The sequence below is a fragment of the Lepidochelys kempii genome, chromosome 19 (genome assembly GCF_965140265.1).
Source record: "Lepidochelys kempii isolate rLepKem1 chromosome 19, rLepKem1.hap2, whole genome shotgun sequence".
Lineage (NCBI taxonomy): Eukaryota > Metazoa > Chordata > Testudines > Cheloniidae > Lepidochelys > Lepidochelys kempii.
The window spans coordinates 6,787,256-6,807,270 of NC_133274.1; the positions used below are offsets into that span (position 1 = coordinate 6,787,256).

The 20,015-nt window shown below is 50.3% G+C and overlaps 1 protein-coding gene across 1 annotated transcript; it reads right to left on the reverse strand.

Annotated features, from left to right (window-relative positions):
- Positions 1-5,780: 5,780 nt before the first annotated feature.
- TXLNA (taxilin alpha) lies at positions 5,781-19,629 on the reverse strand. Its single transcript, XM_073317462.1, has 11 exons — positions 19,406-19,629; positions 17,642-17,892; positions 16,314-16,652; positions 14,591-14,682; positions 12,684-12,854; positions 11,590-11,784; positions 10,863-10,982; positions 10,436-10,510; positions 9,658-9,750; positions 8,925-9,020; positions 5,781-8,383 (listed from the first exon to the last, which is right to left on the reverse strand). The coding sequence occupies exons 2-11, from the start codon at positions 17,856-17,858 to the stop codon at positions 8,066-8,068; spliced, it is 1,716 nt and encodes a 571-aa protein (XP_073173563.1). The 5' UTR covers positions 17,859-17,892; positions 19,406-19,629; the 3' UTR covers positions 5,781-8,065.
- Positions 19,630-20,015: the final 386 nt, after the last annotated feature.

A 20,015-nucleotide genomic window follows, 5' to 3' on the forward strand; every position in this document is an offset into this window, starting at 1 on the left:
GAATAAACAAGGGGAAATAGTTTTACTTTTTGTAATGTACTTTTTGTAAAACTATTTCCCCTTATTTCCCCCCCACTGTTCTTGTCAACTGCTAGAAATGGCCCACCACACAAAGTAAAACTATTTCCCCTTATTTCCCCCCCACTGTTCTTGTCAACTGCTAGAAATGGCCCACCACACAAAGTAAAACTATTTTCCCTTGTTTATTTCCCCCACACACACACTGTTCTTTTCAACTGCTGGAAATGGTCCACCTTGATTATCACAACAAAAGGTGTCGTCGCCCCCCCACCCCCGCTGTAGCTCACGAAAGCTTATGCTCAAATAAATTGGTTAGTCTCTAAGGTGCCACAAGTACTCCTTTTCTTTTTGCGAATACAGACCTACACGGCTGTTACTCTGAAACCTCACCTTACCTGATCGCTCTTGTTACAGTCTGTATGGTAACATCCATTATTTCATGTTCTCTGTGTATATAAAATCTCCCCACTATATTTTCCACTGAGTGCATCCGATGAAGTGAGCTGTAGCTCACAAAAGCTTATGCTCAAATAAATTTGTTAGTCTGTAAAGTGCCACAAGTCCTCCTTTTCTTTTTGAGGGAATTGGGATTGTTTAGTCTGCAGAAGAGAAGGGGGGTGGGGGGATTTGATAGCTGCTTTCAACTTCCTGAAAGGGGGTTCCAAAGAGGATGGATCTAGACTGTTCTCAGTGGTAGCAGATGACAGGACAAGGAGTAATGGTCTCAAGTTACAGTGGGGGAGGTTTAGGTTGGACATTAGGAAAAACTTTTTCACTAGGACGGTGGTGAAGCACTGGAATGGGTTACCTAGGGAGGTGGTGGAATCTCCTTTCTTTGAGGTTTTTAAGGTCAGGCTTGACAAAGCCCTGGCTGGGATGATTTAGTTGGGGATGGGTCCTGCTTTGAGCAGGGGGTTGAACTAGATGATGTCCTGGGGTCCCTTCCAACCCTGATATTCTATGATACTAGCCCTCCTGGCTGCAGAGAAAAGCTTGAAAATGTGACCCCCCCCCTAAAAGAACAAAATTTCACATTTACTATTTTAAAAAATTAAGCCATTCTCTTGATTTTTGGGGCCTGCCTCATGATTTGTTTAACTCTCAAGGAATGTCTATATAGCATTTCGGAGTGAGCTTCCCAGCCTGGGGTCGAAAGACATGGGCCGGGGGGACTTGTGCTAGAATTCTAAAAATACCGGTGTTGACAGTGCTTTGAAGTTGCAGTTTGAGCTGGAGTTTAGGCTTTGAAGCATAGGGAGGGGGGTCATATGTCTGTGGACCCAGGCTGGGAGGCTTGGTCCAAAATACTGTGTAGACATACATTTAAGGTTCACTGTGGCAAACAGGGCAATCTCCTGGATGGACCTTACTGAATTCAGTTAAACCTTATTGAATTAAGTTCAATGCCTTTGGTGTTGATGATATTAAAATACAGTTGTTGACATGTCATTACGGGATTGTATGTAATTTTCCTAGGACGCACGACTAATGTAAATCTTGGAAAATGGTAGGAACTTCAAGCAACTTTTTGAAACAATATGAACTTTTAAAATTAAGTGGGTTTCCCAGGAAATCCCTAGGAGGCAGGAGTATGCTAATATAATTAATCTGATTAGTCAAGAACTTGACTTTTGGAAGTTTTGCCTCCAGGAGAGGACCCATTGTCTGGCTGATTACCTTTTCATGGTCTCTTTGAAGACCCCCTTTGTGGATAAAGGACTCACTTACTGATCCATGAGGGATCATGTTCTGAGCAAAGGGTGTTAACAAAATTGAAACCACCAGAAAACCCCTGTGTGGGGATTTGAAGGCCTGCTCACCAGCCAGAGCCCATGCTGGAGTTGGAGTGACCTCTTGGAAGCTTATTAGCACGTGTGTAGGTTCTTTTATTATTTTTAATATGTTTTGTCTGTATTGCTTTTACCTTGGGACTAAAACGCGCTTGCAACCATTCAGCCTGGAAATACCCTGATCAGAAGGAGAGAACCGTGGGTCTCCACCCAAGAGAGGCCACAGCTGGGGAGCCAGCAGCCTAGAGTGGGTGCCCTTGCCAGACCATAGAGGAGGAATGTAGGTGCAGTTGCCCTGAACTAATGTATGACCATAATAAATTATATATTAAAATATATAGTATCCATATTATATATAGTATTGGTAAAATTATTCTAGAAAGCTATTAATACTTTTACTAACACATGCTGTAGCGTTAATATCTCTTTATAAGTATATCATGTTTTTAAACAGACTTTTAATATTGAAAAAATTATTAAATATTGACCATGCTAAAATTGATTCTGCCATTTCCTCTTGAACCTTCCACCGTCATGGATCTGGATCCTGCTCCCACTGCCTGTGGGCCCTAGCGGGGTAGTGAGTACGGTAGGTGCACATAATGATATAGAGAAGGGAAATATTGCTCTTGACAGGGCCCAGAATGGGCTAGTATGCAGCAGGACAGTGGTGTTGCACCTGTCTCAATCTGTCATCTTGTTCTCCAAAATCTCAGCTTGCATACATAAAATAATGATATTAAATAAGTCTCTGTTATGGTTGTGAAATCTCAAAAATGTGAACCAAGCAAGACTGCAGCAGAGATAAATCTGCAGAGAGCCTGGAACAATAGCTCAGAGAGGTGTGAACTGCCTCATTCAACTAAGAGAGACAGGATGGGTGAGGTAATATCTTTTATTGGACCAACTTCTGTTGGTGAAAGAGGCAAGATTTCCAATTTACAGAGCTCTTCTTCAGGTCTAGGAAAGGTACTCAGTGTTACAGTTAAACACAAGGTGGAACAGATTGTTAAGCCTAAGGGAATGGGCGACAGCAGATGGGTCACTTGATGATGACCTGTTCTGTTCATTCCCTCTGAAGCATCTGGCATTGGCCACTGTTGGAAGACAGGATACTGGGCTAGATGGACCTTTGGTCTGACCCAGTATGGCCGTTCTTACGGGGTTAACACGTACTGTAAAAGACTGAAGTAGATGGCTATTTTTAGCACGCCAACCTGAGGTGAGCTAGCACAAGTCTGTCTACCCGGGCTGGGAGGCTTGCTCCAAACTGCAGCATAGACATACCCTGAGTGGTGTTGCCTGGTGATGCACACAGGCAAAGCTGGTCTTGTGTCCAGAGTTTGGAAAAGCACCACCATTTTCCTAATTTGACCCATTCCCTCACAGAAAATGCTCTAGAAGCTTTAGCTGGTCTAATGTCCTTAAATCCATGCAGAACAGATGGGATCTGGGCTTTTATGGTGTTTTTGGAAAGATTCCCCTGTATTAATTGCCCAGAACATATTGTATCTGTCTTAGATGTATAAAGAACTGAATAAAAGCCTGTGGGTCCTAGATGATTTCAAACCTCATGCTTACAGCACCCAGTCATCCCTTCCATTCCTCAACAAAGGGGACTATAAACCAGCAGGTATCTGGAGGTTGCCTGGCCATTTAATTCTCACCAAATATGTTTTTGATTTTGAGCCCGCAATGATTCAGCCTGTAACAAATCCTTCTCTAATAGGAGTCCAGAGAAGAGACTGATCCTTTATGGTGTCAATGCTTTAGATGAGGCTTTCAGAAAAGGGAACACGTGCAGGGAGATGAAAGAAGCAAGGAAAGGGTCCTGCTGCCTTTTGGGGGGGGGGGGAACCTCGGTCTGAGTGTGAGACTGTAGTGAGCAGTGGTCCTGTCACAGCACCTGGGGCTGAACTTGGGTGAATTCTTGAGGTCCTTTCCACCCTTACATTTCTGTGAAGATCACATCCCCTTTCCTCCCTACACATGACTTATAACACACAGCACATCAAACAGAAGGAGCTACCTCTTCAGCATGTTCTGCTTCCAGATGGCCTGAATTATGGTTATCAAGAAAGAAACGGTAGCAAACTGCATAGGTGCTCCCGGGGCAGGTGTCCCGCCAAGCTATTTACAGGAGTGATATTTTATCTTTAATTACCACAGCTCACGTGCGCTGGGACTGAGGCCTGCTGCAGTAACAGTGCACTGTCCAGTTAAAGAACCACATTTTATTCGGTAAGGAAATGTTAAAAGCTAGCTGTAAAGGAGGGCTTGGGTCCAGCTGGGTGAACGGAACCCTCAGTCCCCCTCTCGGAACACCACATGCCAGAGCCTACAACAGCCCAGCTGGTTGGCAAGGACACAGTGGTGCGTCTCCTGCAGGGGACAGGAGAGGTTCACCACAGGTGCAATCCAAGCCGTACGGATGCTGCTTCCCAGCCTCACAGTGCTGACAGGCTCCAGCAGCAGGATCCATTTCCATGACATCTGTGGAGGTTGGGCAGCATCTCCTGATAGGTAGTGCTTCCTGCCAAGCCCTCCCTCTTTCAAAAGGCACCGCCTGCTTTTTGCCCTCCACTCCTCAGCCCCTTCCGGGCTGATCATTAACAGCCATGGGAGGACTGGCGCTTCAGAGGTACCATTTGGGGAGATCGTCAGGGTAGCTGCAGTTCAGAGCAGGGTCAGCCATAGGAGTGCTTAGGACAAAGGGTCACACAGCAAGCTGAGGAAAGAAGCCCTCACCAGGGGAAGGCTGTTGGGATGGCATCAAGAGGAGTCCATTTCCCTCTGACACCTTAAATTTAAAGCCAAGCCTGGGAGTTTTCAGCCCCCAAAGGCCTCCAGCTCCATGGGCTGGTGCATTACTAAATTCTTTGCCTAACAGCCCAGTGAGAAGCTGTGTTTCCATTGAGATCTCATCCCTTTACATCTCTTTAATGGAAATCCCTGCTTCTAGTTCTCCTTAAGTGTAGGCACCACTTACAGCCTGAAGGGATGCTCAAAGACAATCCCGACTTGGGTAGGCTGGTTCTTTGCCACCCCCAGCTCCACCAGGAGGCAGGAGCGGTTGTTCTGCCCTGGGACAGGATACAATGCAAGCCCATCTCACGACAGCCACAAGACCTGTGTAAAACTGGGCTCATCTGGAGTGACACATCCCCATGAGGGCAAAATCAAAACTGCAGCTCAGTGCCACAGAGTTTGCATGGCATTGAGGAGAAGAGCATGGGGAGGACGAACAGGGGACAAGACCCGGTGCCAATGTTTGGCAAGTGATGAACAAAGGCCCAGGCCTGGGGTAAAGCAACTGATTCCTTGAATGCTGTTTGAGGACGGTAAGCTCAGGGCATGTCTACATCATAACTGTAACAGCACTATACTGGCAAAATACTCCTGGTGTGGACGCAGCTTAAAACCAACAACCCTTGCTTCTGCTGATATGGCTTGTTCCAGCCACCCTGACCAAGACAAGCTAAAGTTCCATTTTGGTGGTATAGCTGTCTCTACACTAGTGGCTTCGGTTGGCACAGCTCAGTCAGTCAGCGATCACAGCTCTTCGCATCCCGGACCGACAAAGCTCTGCTAGCAGGAAAACGTCTGTAACGTAGACACCGCGGAAAGGGTACAATGTACTGCACCTTGACCCCAGCTCCTGCGAAAATGCTGAACTGGCTTCCAGCTCATCAATACTTCCTCCTAACACCCAAAGGAGGGCCCTGCTATGGAGGAACCCCACAAACAGCTCTCGGATCTAGTGACGCACCGGTATCAGAGCCCTGACCCTCTCCATGCCAAGCATTTCCTGCTCTCCCTGGTTACTTGCAAATATTTTACGTATGCTCCATGGTGGATGAAGGCTGTAATTAGGATATAGGAAAAGAACATCATTCTCTCGAGAAAGATACAGAAAACTTGGCTCGCTGTGTATGGTGTAGGGGGAAAGAATACAGACACACCAGCAAGTAGTTTATGTGCATTTCTATTGGATATGAAGATACATACAACAGATCCTACACACAGGTTATCTGCACCATCGCAAAAAGAGTTTGTGGATTTCTAAACAGCAGGAGCTGAGGAAAGTCCGGATACAGGCTGCAGCCCTTCACCTTAACTAACCTTCCAAAAGCGAGGCGTGGTCCCATCAGGTCGTAAATACATTCTCTTGCTCAGTAAGTCCCAGTTTGCATTGAGAGGCAGAGAGAGACTTCCCTGAGCTGACAGTAGTGATACTTCAGGCAATGGGGCCAGAAGACAAAACCAAAGCCAAGCTCCATTGAGTACGTTCCACTGACTTTAAAGAGAGACCCAGGCTAATCAGCAGGCTAAGACCTCCTGCTCTGTGATGACCAGAAAGATTCCAGCTTGTTAGGTCCTGTCTCCACTAGAGACTTAATTCATTAACCAGAAAAGTCTTACTGGTTCAATACCGTTTGAACTTCAAGTGGAGACAGGATGAGTGTACAGTAGCACCTTCTGCTGGCTGATCCCAAAAACAGCACTGTAGATGGTTTACAAGGGCCCTGTGCAGCTGCCTAGAGATAAGCTGCTTAGCAGTGTTGCCAGAAGAGAAACAGTGGGAAGAAAAATTAAAGTTCCCCACCAAACGGCTCCAGTCTAAGAAAGATAAAAGAGTGGAGAGTGACTGAAATTTACTTGAGCTGATCATGTTTGGTTTTAATCAAAGGGGGATGGTACTGAAAATAAAAGTATATTGTGAACTAAAGTTTTAGTGAGGCCTGCTTCAAAACTAGCAGAGGATTGGGGAGATTTACATGAGTGGAGGAGTTTAGAGAAATGGTTATCTGAGGGCCAATCCCAGAAGTCTTTGCTCAGGCAAGACTCCCAAACTGAAGTCGGTGGGATTTTGCCCCCATAAGGACCGGTTAAAGCAGCAGATTCCCCATCTCATGGGACTGACAGGATGGAGAAATGGTGCGCTGCTCTCACACTCTGCTGAAGGGAGAGATTGCATGCATCCATTTCTCTCAGCAATCTTTCCCTGCAGAGCAGCTGTCAGCCAGGAAGACGGTCAGATGGGTACGTTACTGGGGAAGGGTACTTGTGAATGAGGTGCTGTTACGACAAAGTCAAAAGGAGCCTGCCAGAGCACTGGAGCAGCGGCACATCACAGCCAGTAGACTATCCATGTGGACATGGCTCCCTTCTCAGGGGCTGAGCCTAGAGCACGTTGCTCATGGTCCCAACTATTCAGCCAAGGACAAAGCTGAGGTTTTGTCTTTCTGGAACCACTGCTTTGTAAACACCTACCGTGGGGCAGCACAGAGGCCCTTCCACAGGAAAGGGATCTAGACAATAACCTGGAGGACCTCCTCACCCCCTCACGGTATTCATGTGCAAAACAAGTAGGAAGAAGACCTTTGGATTAACTCTTTAATACACTTGTACATGTGTGCGTATAGCGTAGAGGCAACTGTGAATTATAAGGCTATTGAGACATCAGCAGGTTCTGGAAATATCAAGAGCCCAGAGGGACGGCTGCTAGGGGGCTTTCTGATGTGTCCAAGACCCCACACTGTTTCTCCATTTCCTTTTGCTCCCATACAGTACATGGACTGTATGACAAAGTAAAACAGCCTCTTCCCTCCTTCTTCTAAGGGAAAGAGAAAGTGCTAACCAGGAAAAAATAAGCCAGCACACCCCAGCAGCCTGCCTTCAGGCAGGTCGGTTTTAAACCAGGAAGAGAAAAAGGAGCATCCAAGGCTGGGAAATGCTTCAAATTCTCCCCATTTCCACTCTCTGCTTTAAAGTCACGTTGAAAGCAGGACGGCTGCAGACCGCGCTCGTGACATTTCCAGTTGTTTGGATGCTATGAGCTGGCGGGAGAGACTGGAGACGGTTCACCCATCTGGCCCCCTGTGCTGCACTAGCTTTTAAAAGGGCATCACAGCCCACCACTAACAAGGTCTTTTAGCAAAAGGGCCAATCAGTTGAAAATTCGTGTATTAGATATCCACGCACACGCAGGAAAGTGGGTCAATCTAGTTTATATATATCCATATATAAAAGTGTATGTTGCCCTGCACATTGTTTTATATATCATATATATATATGTATATATTAAAAAAAAAAAAATCTCCAAAAGCCTAAACTGGAAAATCTCAAAGTCCCCAGTCTTGGGACTAAGGAAAGGACATTAGATCAGTCTGTGGAACCATTCATATGTTACTATCCCTTCCCCTGTCTCCACCTGCTTAGTCAGCACAGCGAGAGCATTCCTCAGTCCCAACCTAACCCAAAGCTCCTATGCTCAGTTCTCCGGGGTTCTCCGCAGGTTCTGTGCAGTGCATTGGCTTTGCTGAGCGAAGACAATCCTCCCTGGGGCACTGCTGCGCTACAGCACCCCCTAGTGCTGGCTCACCAGAGCTGTCTTGAGATGGGTCCTTTAGGGGTTCCAGCGTGTCTGCTTCGGCCTGGGGTGTATGGGCACACAGGTCCTGCACCTTCTTGTTCAGGTCATTGCGCTCGGTCTGAAGGGCTCGGCAAAGCTTCTCCAGGCGCTGGATTTTCACCTGAAGCCCTTCCAGCTCCTTATCCCGAAGGGTTTTCTGCAAAAAGAGTCAACGGTCCCTAAGCAGTGAAGGTGAGAAATTGAGAGTCTTACCGCTAAGACAGAAACCTAGAGTCTGAGGCTGGGGAAGAGAGGGAAAGGGAAACTCCTGGAAGAAACAGTCCAAGTTCACAGGCAAACATATCAGCAGTCAGCAAAGGACCCAACATTCATATGCTGTCACCACCCTCTTCAATCTACCTGTTCCCTTGCGGGACAGGGAGTGACTGTCCATCTCGGTAGCACCTTCCTTTCAAACACCATCATTAACCCTTGCTTCCTCACCACTAGTTTGGTGAGTCTCGTTATCCTCTGTACACTGAGGGGAAGGGACTTGCCCAAGATCACACAATGAGTCAGAGGCAAAGCCAGGAACCAGACTCTTGGTACTTACTCCCAGTTGCCTGTTCTAACCACTAGATTGCTCTCTGATGCATTCGCCATTGGCTATTTGCCCGTCTCAGTGTACCCAACAAAATGCAAAGCTGAACCAGACGCCTGACAAGTTGCCGCAGCATGGTACCACAGATGGGGCTTACCTCCTCGGCCATCTCCAGCAGAGCCTTGTTGCTGCTCTCCCAGCGAGACCGATACACAGTGGTCTCTTTCTCCAGCTTCTTGATCTTTTTTGTCATCTACAGAAATACAGCAATAAAAGGAAAAGAGAAACAGTGATACAGAGCGTCGCAATTGGACAGTTTCTACAGCACCCTCGAGGGGGCATGGACATTCCCAGAGCAAGGGGTCAGATGCCAGCCGGCCCAGGAAAGTGCAGCAGCCCTTCCGCCTTGCCTCATCTCACCCACTGGAGTCAGTTTCACTGAGAGGGAATATTGACCAGGCCTCCCCAAGCCTCTGATACCCACCACCCACTGACCAGGGCACAACAAACCTGAACAAGAGCTGGGACTAAGCCACCCCCACACCCAGCTCTAAACTCCCCTAACCTTTGGGAAGGCTCAGGTGCAGGCTCTGCCAATCACGGCTAACCCTCGACCAACCTCTCCCACCCCACCCCAGACCAACTCCACCCACCCCATTGCACAGGAAAGCTCCTTCTGCTAATGATTGCTGAATCCAACTGGTTTACTTCCCAGGAGTACACAGCTCCTGGAAAATTTCTGAGGATGGTGAAAGCTGGCCTCCACGTAATCAAGGAGTTGCCACTTTACCAGCTTGGAAACCCAGTGGGGATGGTGGCAGACAGTGGCTCTAACACATCAGAGAGGACCATGCCAGCTCTCTGGCCAATAGGGGTGGCAGCCACAGTACCTTTTCCATCTCCTGTTTGAATGTAGTGAACACCTCACTGCTTTTGGAAAGCGTGTTCTGAAACTCCTCAAACTTCTCTGTGTAGAGGGCCAGCTAGGGAGAGAGGGAATTACAGCTCAGTGCCAAGTACCTTGACACTGCACAGCAAGCATCTTGTTCCAGCCTCCCTTCACCATTCCTCCCCAGTTCAGCGTCCAGCATGGGAGAGGCTGGATTTCTGTGAAGAACTGGGCTGACTCTTAGGATTCAAGCCCTTGTGGTTCAGTTGGTCCTGCTCTGGGCAGGGGGTTGGACTAGATGGCCTCCAGAGGTCCCTTCCAACTCTGTTATTCTATGATTCTATGATTCAGTAGAGTTCAGGGCTCTATGGTGTAACTCGTAGCACCAAGCTGCTATGCTCAGAGTCCTGGACTAGACAGAGGGGAACAATCCTCCCGTCTTGCTTAGGCCCAGTCCTGCAAGGTGGTGCATGCCCTCAACTTCCACTGACTTCAGCATCTCGCAGGATCAGGCTTTCTGTCCCATGTGAAAGAACAACCTACCTCAGCACTGAGAAAGATGCTGGTAACATTTTAACCTCTGTGCTTCCTTGGAGGAAGGAGGAGGTCCCAAGGCATAGGGAGGTCCCACCCTGCATTGTACCTCCTGCGCTGTACCAGGAGCCAACACACCAGTGAAGACCACCCCCTTCCTCCCCCAGGGAAACGGGTTTCCTTCCACCTCTTTGCAGGTGGAAGGGAACCATAAGAGCCAGACAGCCCGGGCTGTGCTACGTCACCTGCTGCTTGAGATGGGTCTCCTGCTGCTTCATCAGCTCACACATTCTCTGAGACTCCACGGCCTCTTTCAGCAGCTAGAGGAGAAGGAGGGAGATGGGAATGCAGTTAGCTAACTGGACTCCAGGGAAGAGCTTGAGTCCATCCTAGCTCGGGAAGGGCCAGCTGGGTCAGAATCAGACACACCTGCAAGGCAGGGGCTTGGCACTGATCCAATAGTGAAGCACAACCAGTGCTGAAGAACAGACCAGGGCTTCTATTGCTGGGGACGGCCACTGCAGAGGATACTGGACTGGGACAGCCTGATCTGGCTGGGCAATTCCTTACCTCCCAACAGGCCAGCTGCTCTTAGGAAAGCGTTAGCAGGGAGGCGAGAACTAAAAGGTTCAACAGGTTTCGCTAAGATAGTTGCCAAAGCTGGAGACTTACAAAGTCCTTCTCCCGCTGGTGTCTCTCCTCTGCCTCCTTCAGCATCTCCTGGGCCTGCTGGAGCTTGGCATCCACCAGCTGCTGCTGCAAGTCCTTGTGTTTGAACACCTTATCGATATGCTGCCAGGGGAAATACAGGGGCTGTTACTAACATGGTCACCTAGGCTCTGCTCCCCACATAACGCGTCAGCAATTCCACAGGAGCAGAGGGGCATATGACCCAGGAGGACATGTCCACAGGCCACCCAGGAGCCCTGTGAGTTCTATGTGGGGCATGCCCACTAGTTCATAGTACCTGGCTTACCGAAGGAGGGACCTCAATGGTTTCAGTTCCAATAACCCACGTGACTGCAAGGGAGAGGCACCAGTCTGGCGCTTAGAGCACAAGGCTCCTGGGTTCTAATCCTCTCTCTGCCACTGGCTCGCTTCACCTCTCTATGCCTCAGTTTCCCATTTGTAAAATGGCGATAAGGAGTATCAGGCAGGTCTGGGGTGAATAGCTCTGTGCAGCCAACAGCACTGCAGTTCAGTGTTATCATGACATAAATTAATATCATCCCAGTCTCCAGGAATCCACATCACCTTGCGGGTGCAGGTGGGGGGTGTATGTGAAGGAAAAGAAGAGGAAACATCCCCCTCCCAGCCAGCCCAGGATTCCATCTGCTCTGCAGAGCCCCCACCCTATCCCTCCTAGGCCCCAGGATTTCTCCTCCGATGGGTGCCCCACCTCCTCCCGCAGCTCATACTGCTCAATGAGTTTTTTCAGCCTCTCTGCCAGCTCCATGTTCTCCTGGCGCAGCTTGGAGTTCCGCTCATTGTGCTGCTCCATCTGCAGCTGGATGTCATTCAGCGTCACCTGGAAATGGGACGTCACTTCCTTCCGCTTCTCCTCCTCCTCCCGTGCACGCTGGACACCTTCCTCCTATGGGAGAAGACGAAAAGGAACAGAGAGACCCAGGTCAATCCCCCGCGTAATGCACAGGGAACATTTGGACCAGTTGACCCACAGAGCAACTTACCCAGATCACCCTGCCCTTCAGGGCACAGGTGCTATTGTTTAGGCCAAAGAGGAAAGAGGTTTGAGTGGCCCCTGCCCTGCACCCTCCCGTCCCTAGCCCATCTTGGTGCTCTTTCCGCCCCCCCAACCCCCCCCCTCCAACTATCCATCCACCTGAGACAAAAGGCAGGCAAGATAGATGAGTCAGATCTGCCCATTTCAGCTGTCCTGTCCTCTGCTGGGTAGGTTTGGCGATGGGGAAGAGATGGGCAGTATCATGGAGTGAAATCTAACGCAGGGCTATGCAGAAAGTGGGCTGGCCTCAGACAGTCTCACACAGACCAGACTGACCTCCCATGTGGGGTACAGCTGAATGCCAGACACTGCTTTCTACCCAGGGGTTCCCAGTTACGAAAACTCAAGAGTGCAACTGGTACTCCAGGCTCCCAGCTTCCCACCTTACCAAAGAGCCTCTGTGCTGGATGCCAGGGCACTGCCATTGCACAACTCCTTCATCTAAGATGCTCTAGCCCATCACAAAGCACCAGTTGCTCTAAACTGCCTGACAGTCTCGCTAGGCATGCCAAATCCCCAGTCTTCACTGTCTATGCAAGCGAAGAAGCAGTGCAAGATTAGCACACTAACGAATGGCAGGCAGTAGGCAATGGCTAGTACAGCCAAGCCCTTACTCTGGTAAATGGGAACAATCACCCTAGCAGGTTGGGAACCACTGATCTGGGGAAGAGAGAGAAAGCAGTTCCGTTCCGTTGGTGCCTTTCTCTCATGTTCAGAGCCCCCAAGGTGGGAAGCGAAGAGGCTCTTGCCTTGAGGGTGCGGTTGTGTCTCTGGAGCTCGCGGCACAAGCTCTCCAGCTTGCTGCGGGCCAGGATGGCCTTGCTATGTTCACTCCTCAGATGATCCTTCTCCTGTACTAGCTGCGTCTGCTTCTTCTGAAGGATTTTCATCTGCTTCTGGGAGTTCCTGTGCTCTTCCAGCTGGAGGGAGGGAGAAGCAGAGAGGGAAAGATGCAGCAAAGCAGACTCCAGCTACACCCCAGGGAGAGGGTTCTGGGTGAGAATGTTCTAGCCCCCAAGAGAATAACGATAGCATCCCAGTGCAAACAGCCACTGCAGTAATGAGGCCTGGAGAAATCCATGGCTTATACAGGCCCCCATTCCAGCAAGGGCTCTCACTGGGCACAGCTCCTTTCCTACAGCCAGGGGTTGGCTCTAGCATTAAATACTGTCCTTGAGTTAGATGAAGGTGGGGTGTGGAGTGCAGTGTTTTCTCAGTGGCATGGGCACCTCTATCCCTGGACTCATCACTCTAGAGGAACCACTTTGGGCACCATTTGCTACTCTGGATTCCGCTGGAACTTATTTCTGTGAGGAAGGCTCTGAGTCAGGCCGTTCCCTGTACAGCTAATCCATATCCATGTGCTTATTTCAGGTGTTACAATAGCTCTTATATTGTGGAGAGGGAGTGATGTCTAGTGTTTGGTGCGGGGGAAACTGGGAGTCAGGACTTCTGGATCCCATTTGTGGCTGTGTCAGTGATTCTGGGGCAGTGATTTCCCCTCTTTGTGCATCAGTTTCCACACCTGTGAAATGGTGATGAGGCTACCCGCCTGGTAGAGGGATTGTGAGGTTTCTTGCATGCAAGGTGCTGTGGACATGCTAAGTATTAATCAACCCTCACAAACTCCATGAGAGATGGGTCGGTAGCATTATCCCCTGCTCTAGATTCACAGATTCCAAGGTCAGAAGGGACCATTGTGATCATCTAGTCTGATCTCCTGTATGGCACAGGCCATAAAACTTCCCCCAAATAATTCCTAGAGCAGATCTTTTAGAAGAATACCCAATCTTGTTTTAAAAATTGTCAGTGATGTAGAATTCACCCCGACCCTTGGTAAATTGTTCCAGTTCTAGAGTTGGGGAAGCTGAAGTACAGAGAGAAGAAGGGTCTTGCCCAAGGCCACACAGCGAGTCAGTATCAGATCTGGGAGTAAAATTCAGGAGCTCTTAGCCCCCCAAACTCCATCCACTAGACAGTACTGCCTTTCTGAATAGTCAGTCTCCCCTTTGGCATGCACTTCCCTTGAGCCTCCTTATCTCTGTCCCAAGCACTATGTTTCCTGGGCTGTGTACTGTTTTGTCCTCTCAGTGCAGTGTGTTGGGAAAATGGGACCTGCCAGCAGATATAACGGCACAAGGGTGACACTGAATACCGGGCCGGTTCTATCTCAGGAGCACACCACAGCTGGTTCATTGCATTTGAGCTCTTTGGCCCTACCCCGGCTTGTTTTGCTCTCTCTGTGCAGAGTACGGTCCAAGTTAGCAGGCCAGAGAAAGACGGTCTTTAAAATGGCCATATATAGCACTCCTGACATCGATAGCAGGGTGGAGCTTGGAAACCCCACAATACCAATCTGCCCAAGGCACTTCTATACTCGCTTATACTTCTGCTGTGCAGAGACGGCTAAATGATCACTAGAAAACAGACTGAGCCTAACAAACTCTCTCCACCTGAGGCCTAGCTGCATTTTTGAACCCAGGTGTCCAGAGAGCCTAGGAAGCCATGTTTCATGTGAAAATAACTGCAGCGTATGCATGGGCTGTCCCCCTCAATCTAGGGACGTCTGTCTCCTGTGTCGCCAAACAATCTCGATCCCTCGGCCGTGAGAGACGTCTCCTGCCCTAGAGCCTGAAGTGTAGTGCTAGGAACTGACCAGCTCAGCGTATTTCTTGCACAGTGCCGCCAGCTTCTCCTCTGGGGTGCTCAGTGTGTTCAGCGTCTGCATCAGCAAAGTGATCTCCTTGCCTGGAAGGCAAGACAGAAAGCAGAAACAGCTCTTTCACCCAGAGCTCTGGATCACAAGGCAAAGGGGAAACACCCAGGTGGAAACCAGAAGCTGCTACATTCCCTGCTCCAAATACACACAAAACCACAGCTAGGATCCCTGATGCACTTCTCAGATTCTCCACAAGAATTTAAGCCATCAGTGTGTAATTTAATTTGGGGCTGTTTCCTTGGGAGGATGGACTCCAGAGACCTAGGTTCAATTCCCTGCTCCGTCACTGACTTCTTGTGAGACCTTGAGAAAGTTACTTAAGTCCAGGTCCTCAGAAGGTATTTAGGCACCTCACTGATTTCAATGAGAGTTAGGTGCCTAAACAGAAATCTTCCCAGGCCTAATTTTTAAGCCTGACTCAGACCCAAGCCCACCTGACATAAGCCCAAGAAGGTCAAGTTGTTTCCCAATCTGACCCCAACACTTCCCCACCCCCGAAACTGCATCAGCACCACTGTCGTCTCCTGCTGGGGGGTTGGATCTTCTCCCCAGGCCCATGGGATCAGTGCGGAGGCAGCTGCAAGTGCCTGTGTGCATTGTGCCTCCTCAGCACAACCAGTCTGCAGCGCACACGGTGCAGCGAGATGGTGGTGCTCAGTATGAGCAGGGCAGGCAGCCACCCAAGTGCTGACCCCCAGGCAGGAGGAGTGCCGACCAGAGCCGGTCTGGTTGTTTTCCCACCTGACCCAGACCCGACACCTGCAGTCAAATCCCACAGGGTTCAGGTCAGGCTGCAGGGCTTTATAGCTAAATACCTTTGAAGATCTGAGCCTCAGTCTTAGTTCCCCATCTGCACACAGATCCCATGAGAATAAGTATATTAAATCAATGAGATGCTCAGATATTACAGTGCAGGGGGGGTCCTATCAATACTAATATAGATGGCTGGATAAGCAACTTGACCTAGGCTGCACAGTCAGCATGTGGCTCAGCAGGGAATAGAACTTGGGAGTCTTGGACTTGCACGTCCAGGTTTAACCGCTAAATCACCCCAACCCCCGGTAAATGCAGCAGAAGAAAGAAGTTTAGTGCATAGCTGTGTGTGCAATTTCATGCCTAATTTGTAAATGCAATTACAATAAACGTAGATGCAAATTAGACAGGCAATTGCACACTCGTTTTGCACGCTTACCCTATTTAGAAATCCTCTGTTGCTAGCTTATGCAGATCAAACAGGGCAATTTACTTTCTCACCCAAATGCAGGAATAACTGATGGTCTCTGTAGGATCTCACCTACATCCTTTTCTTTTATCGAGAGTGTGTGTGGGGGAAGACAGTTCTTAGAAGCCGTGCACTCAGCCTGGCCCAAAGCGCAAAGCTGTATGTACATGCCCTGCCCAAAACTGTGTGCACCTGGAATTCAGAGACTTCGTCAGTGCTCAGGGCTGGTCTGTGCCTGAGCAGCACAGGGCATATGTCTTCACATCCCTATGGCACATGGAGCCATATCGTTTTTCAACATTGCTGTGCAGTGCATGGCTAGGATGCTTATTTCAGTGGCTTTAGCAGAGGGCAGTTAAATCACTATGAAAATGGAAGGCCCCAGGAGGAAAGTTCCCCACCCCAGAGTGGCCACAGACCAAAGCTAGGAACCCCTACCGAGACCCTTGGCTTTCTTTTTCTCCTGGGCCCGTTTCTGATCACGCTCCCCACACTCGTCGTTGGCTCGGAACTCTTCGGTCCCCTTGGAGCCCTCCTTCTCTCCATTCATCTCAGGGCAGCCTGGCTCCTGCTCGCCGTTCCTGGGGGATTCGCTCCGGCACTTGTCTGCTTCGTCTGGCTCCACGGGCTCGCTCTGCCCACCATCATCTCCTGGACCTTCTTGGCTGGCATCCACACAGTACGTGTTCAAGATGTCCTCCAGCTGCCTGCTCAGCTCTTCAGAGACATCACACGTGGCAGGCTGGGAGGATTTTGTCTCCTCCTCCACATGAGAAGCTATGGGAGATAGGTGAGGACAAACACATGACACTTTCTCTAACAATTTCTATCCTGCTAGCTCCTCTCTATTGTAGCCCTGTGTAATAACCAGAGAGCAGTGGAAAGGCTTCCTACCAGGGCCAGCAAACTTTCAGCAACATACATTCTCCTGGGGTATTGCATCTCTAACTAGCTGCTCTGACAGTGGAGCTGCACTTCTAGCTAAGTTCCCTTCCAATCTAGGGAGCATGACCAGGCTCCCAACATCTGTCGGTGGCAAAACTCCCACTACGTTTATTGGGAGCAGGCTCAACGTGCGTTTTCCTTCATAAGAACAGCCTACTAATATCCATTCCTGGAGTGAAGTATATGGTTTAGAACCTTTCTCCTTATGCACCACCCTGACAGCTAAGGTCAGTAAGGTCCTCCTGCTGAGAATCCCAATTTGATCTCTTGAAGATTGGCAGCAGTTGATGAAGTCATCGCAGCCACTGGGCATTCACCAGACCCCAAATTTACTGGTCATCAGTGTGGATGGCAGGGTTCATTTCAACCAACTACTTACTTGACTAGAGAGCTTTCCCCAGCTGGAGGGTTATTTTTGTTATTTCTATAGCACCAATAGGAGAGCAAATGTATAGGCTCATGGGTGGTGGTGGTGAGGGGACAACTAATAATAATGCCCAGTAAAGCAGGTCTGTTTGATTTTTTGACTCTAAAGTCCAAGAGGTCACAGCAATGGGTGAACAGTAAATAATTCAATACAGCCAGCTCAGAACCAGTGGTGGATGCATCTTCACACCTTTGTATCCACCATCCCATACACACGGTTACTACTTTGGAACTGCACATATACAGACATTACACACACCTGAAATGAAACCCAGGACTCTGCTTCTAAAGCCACAAGCTTCCTGCATGTGAGTGAATGGAAATTTGTTACAACAGCCACCCCAGAGAGAAAGCCACAGCTAGACATGGCCACTCAGTTCAAAATGGAAACACACCCTCATTCTTATCCTGCTCCTCACTGGTCAGGCTCTCAGCATTGCCATCAGCAGAAGGCTCAGAGTTGCATGTCCTGGACTGGCTTGGGGAGTCCCCAGCTTCAGGGGGAGCTGCAGCCTCGGCTAAGACTCCTTCCTGTAGCACCAGATTGCTGTTCATTTTGGGAGGACTAGCAGGCAGCAAAGCAGCTTTGTTCTCCTCACCTTGGTTCTTCATCAATGCTCTTCTCCCCACTCAGTCTCAATAAACCCTGGTGAAAGAGAAAGGTCACCTGAGTTTAGTTGTAAGAAATGAGGATTCATGAGATTTTAGCAGAAATCACCACCCTGCAACAGACTGACTATGAGGTGAAATCAACAGGAATCGACACACTCAGAACTGGGAGAGCAAGGTTCTTCACTGACCCTCCCCATCCACTGCTAGTTGTAAGACGCATTTGCTGCCTCTCACTCAACAGCAGCTTTGTGAACCCCATTCTGCTATTGGAAAGCGCACGCATCCTTTCTCCCATATCTCCAAGCTATCCCGCTTGCCATAAAGAGTTCCATGTCTGGATAACTGTTCCTCCAGTTGAGTAAACTGCTCCTCCAAACCCCTGGAGTAAATGGTTCTCTCACTTCTGTATTCTGCAGACTGCAGCCTTCTGATGGACCCAAGTTCCCATCCCTCACTTCATGCTTTGCTCTCAGAACATTTCATTCCACAAGCCACCAGGAAATAAGTTCCATGGATCACAGCATTAGCCTAGAGGGGCCCATGCAGGCTGACATGAGAACCTCTCTCTCTAGGATTGAATGCATTGCCTTTACTAAGCACACAGGCCCTCCTAGCTCAGGAGCAATGGACAGAGGCCAAAATCTTGAATCAGGATCCTCAAGGCAGAAGAGGGACCAGCGTCTATTAAAACAACGGGTGCATTTGGCTGGAGGGAAAGCATGCAATTTCCAAGAAGAGCTGGTGGTCAGCAACAAAGAGATCTATCAACAGCTCCATGAAACACAACAGACAGACACAGGCCAAATTCAACCTTCTTTCCATTTCCATGCCCCTCCAGGGATACACTCTCTCTCTCTCTCACCCTCAATCTCTCATTCACCATGCAGATGACAGGGAAAGCAATTGCTGCAGCCACTCTGCAGTCTCCCATTTCAGAGACACTTCTAATGATGAAGCACAGGCAGCTTATCTGTCCCAGGACAATTCGGATCCCACCTCTGATGAGAGGAAAGCGTTGTCCCAAATTTGGGCATAGCGCCCCACGGGTAAGTCTTCTCAGAGGGCAACGCAGGGCACAACCAGCCACGTGAAGCCAGGGGAGGCAGTTAAAAAGTAATGGGGGCCAGGCAAGCGCGGCATCTAGTCGTGCACCGGCCCCACGATGGGCCCGTCTCTCACAGGCAGGCCCAGCAGCACCGGTTTCCCACACTGCACACAGCCCCCGTGTCACGAATGCCCCCTCTCCCTGTGGCACCCCACGCGCTGCACACATCGCTACGTTACCCAGTGTGCCCCACCCAGCTCTGCAGGGCCCACAGGCTCCACTGCCTCAGCTTCCCCTGCCAGCGCCCTACGCCAGCCCCCCCTGCACTGTGCCCCCCAAGCTGCCCTAGATACCCCGCGATCCCAGCCCCACTCCCACCCTGCCCCATTCACACACACATGCCGCCCCCCTGCTCCCCACACCCTCACCAGGCCCCGCCCTCTGCCCCCAAGGCTGCGGGCAGGGACGTCACCCCTACCCTGCAATGACATCACCGACGTACCGCGTGACGTCACCGCCGAGTACCCTGACGTGGCTCCCTACCCTCAGCCAATCAGTAGCGGCCGCCGGCCGCACTCCGGCAGATTGGAGAGCCCCCTACATACGGGTCCCCACGGCGCTCAGCGTCCCCTCGTCCCCGCGGCGGAGCTCTACGACCGGGCAAGCGGTTTTGCAGCCTCCAGCCCGGGCCTCTGAGCGGGTACAGAGAGCGCATGCGTCGTCACCCGCCGTGCCCGCCAGCCAATCCGCGAGCGGGGCGGCGCGGGGCCTGCCGGGAAATACAGCGAAGCGGCGGCATTCGAGGCGGGCAGCCGGTGCGACTACATCTCCCGGCGTGCCTCGCGCCAGGGGGCGCTAGTATGTCTCCCGGCGTGCCTCGCGCCAGTAAGGGTATGGGGGGAGTGGTGCGGGCAGCGGGAGGAGAAGCCCTCTCCTCGCGCCCTAAGTGGCGGGGGAGAGAACTGTGAGGAGAGGGGGCAGGGAGGCACTAGCCCGAGGGGGGGGAGCCGTGAGGAGAGGGGGCAGGGAGGCACTAGCCCGGGGGGGGGGGGAGCCGTGAGGAGAGGGGGCAGGGAGGCACTAGCCCGAGGGGGGGGGAGCCGTGAGGAGAG

Bases quoted from the DNA above. Each gene is read 5' to 3' on its own strand.
- TXLNA (XM_073317462.1), bottom strand. From the start codon at position 17,858: ATGAAGAACCAAGGTGAGGAGAACAAAGCTGCTTTGCTGCCTGCTAGT. The intron at 14,683-16,313 runs GTAGGGGTTCCT...CTTGCCTTCCAG, and splicing joins AAAGAAAGCCAAGGGTCTCG to GCAAGGAGATCACTTTGCTG. The intron at 9,021-9,657 runs GTACTGTGGCTG...GTATTTCTGTAG, and splicing joins TCAAACAGGAGATGGAAAAG to ATGACAAAAAAGATCAAGAA.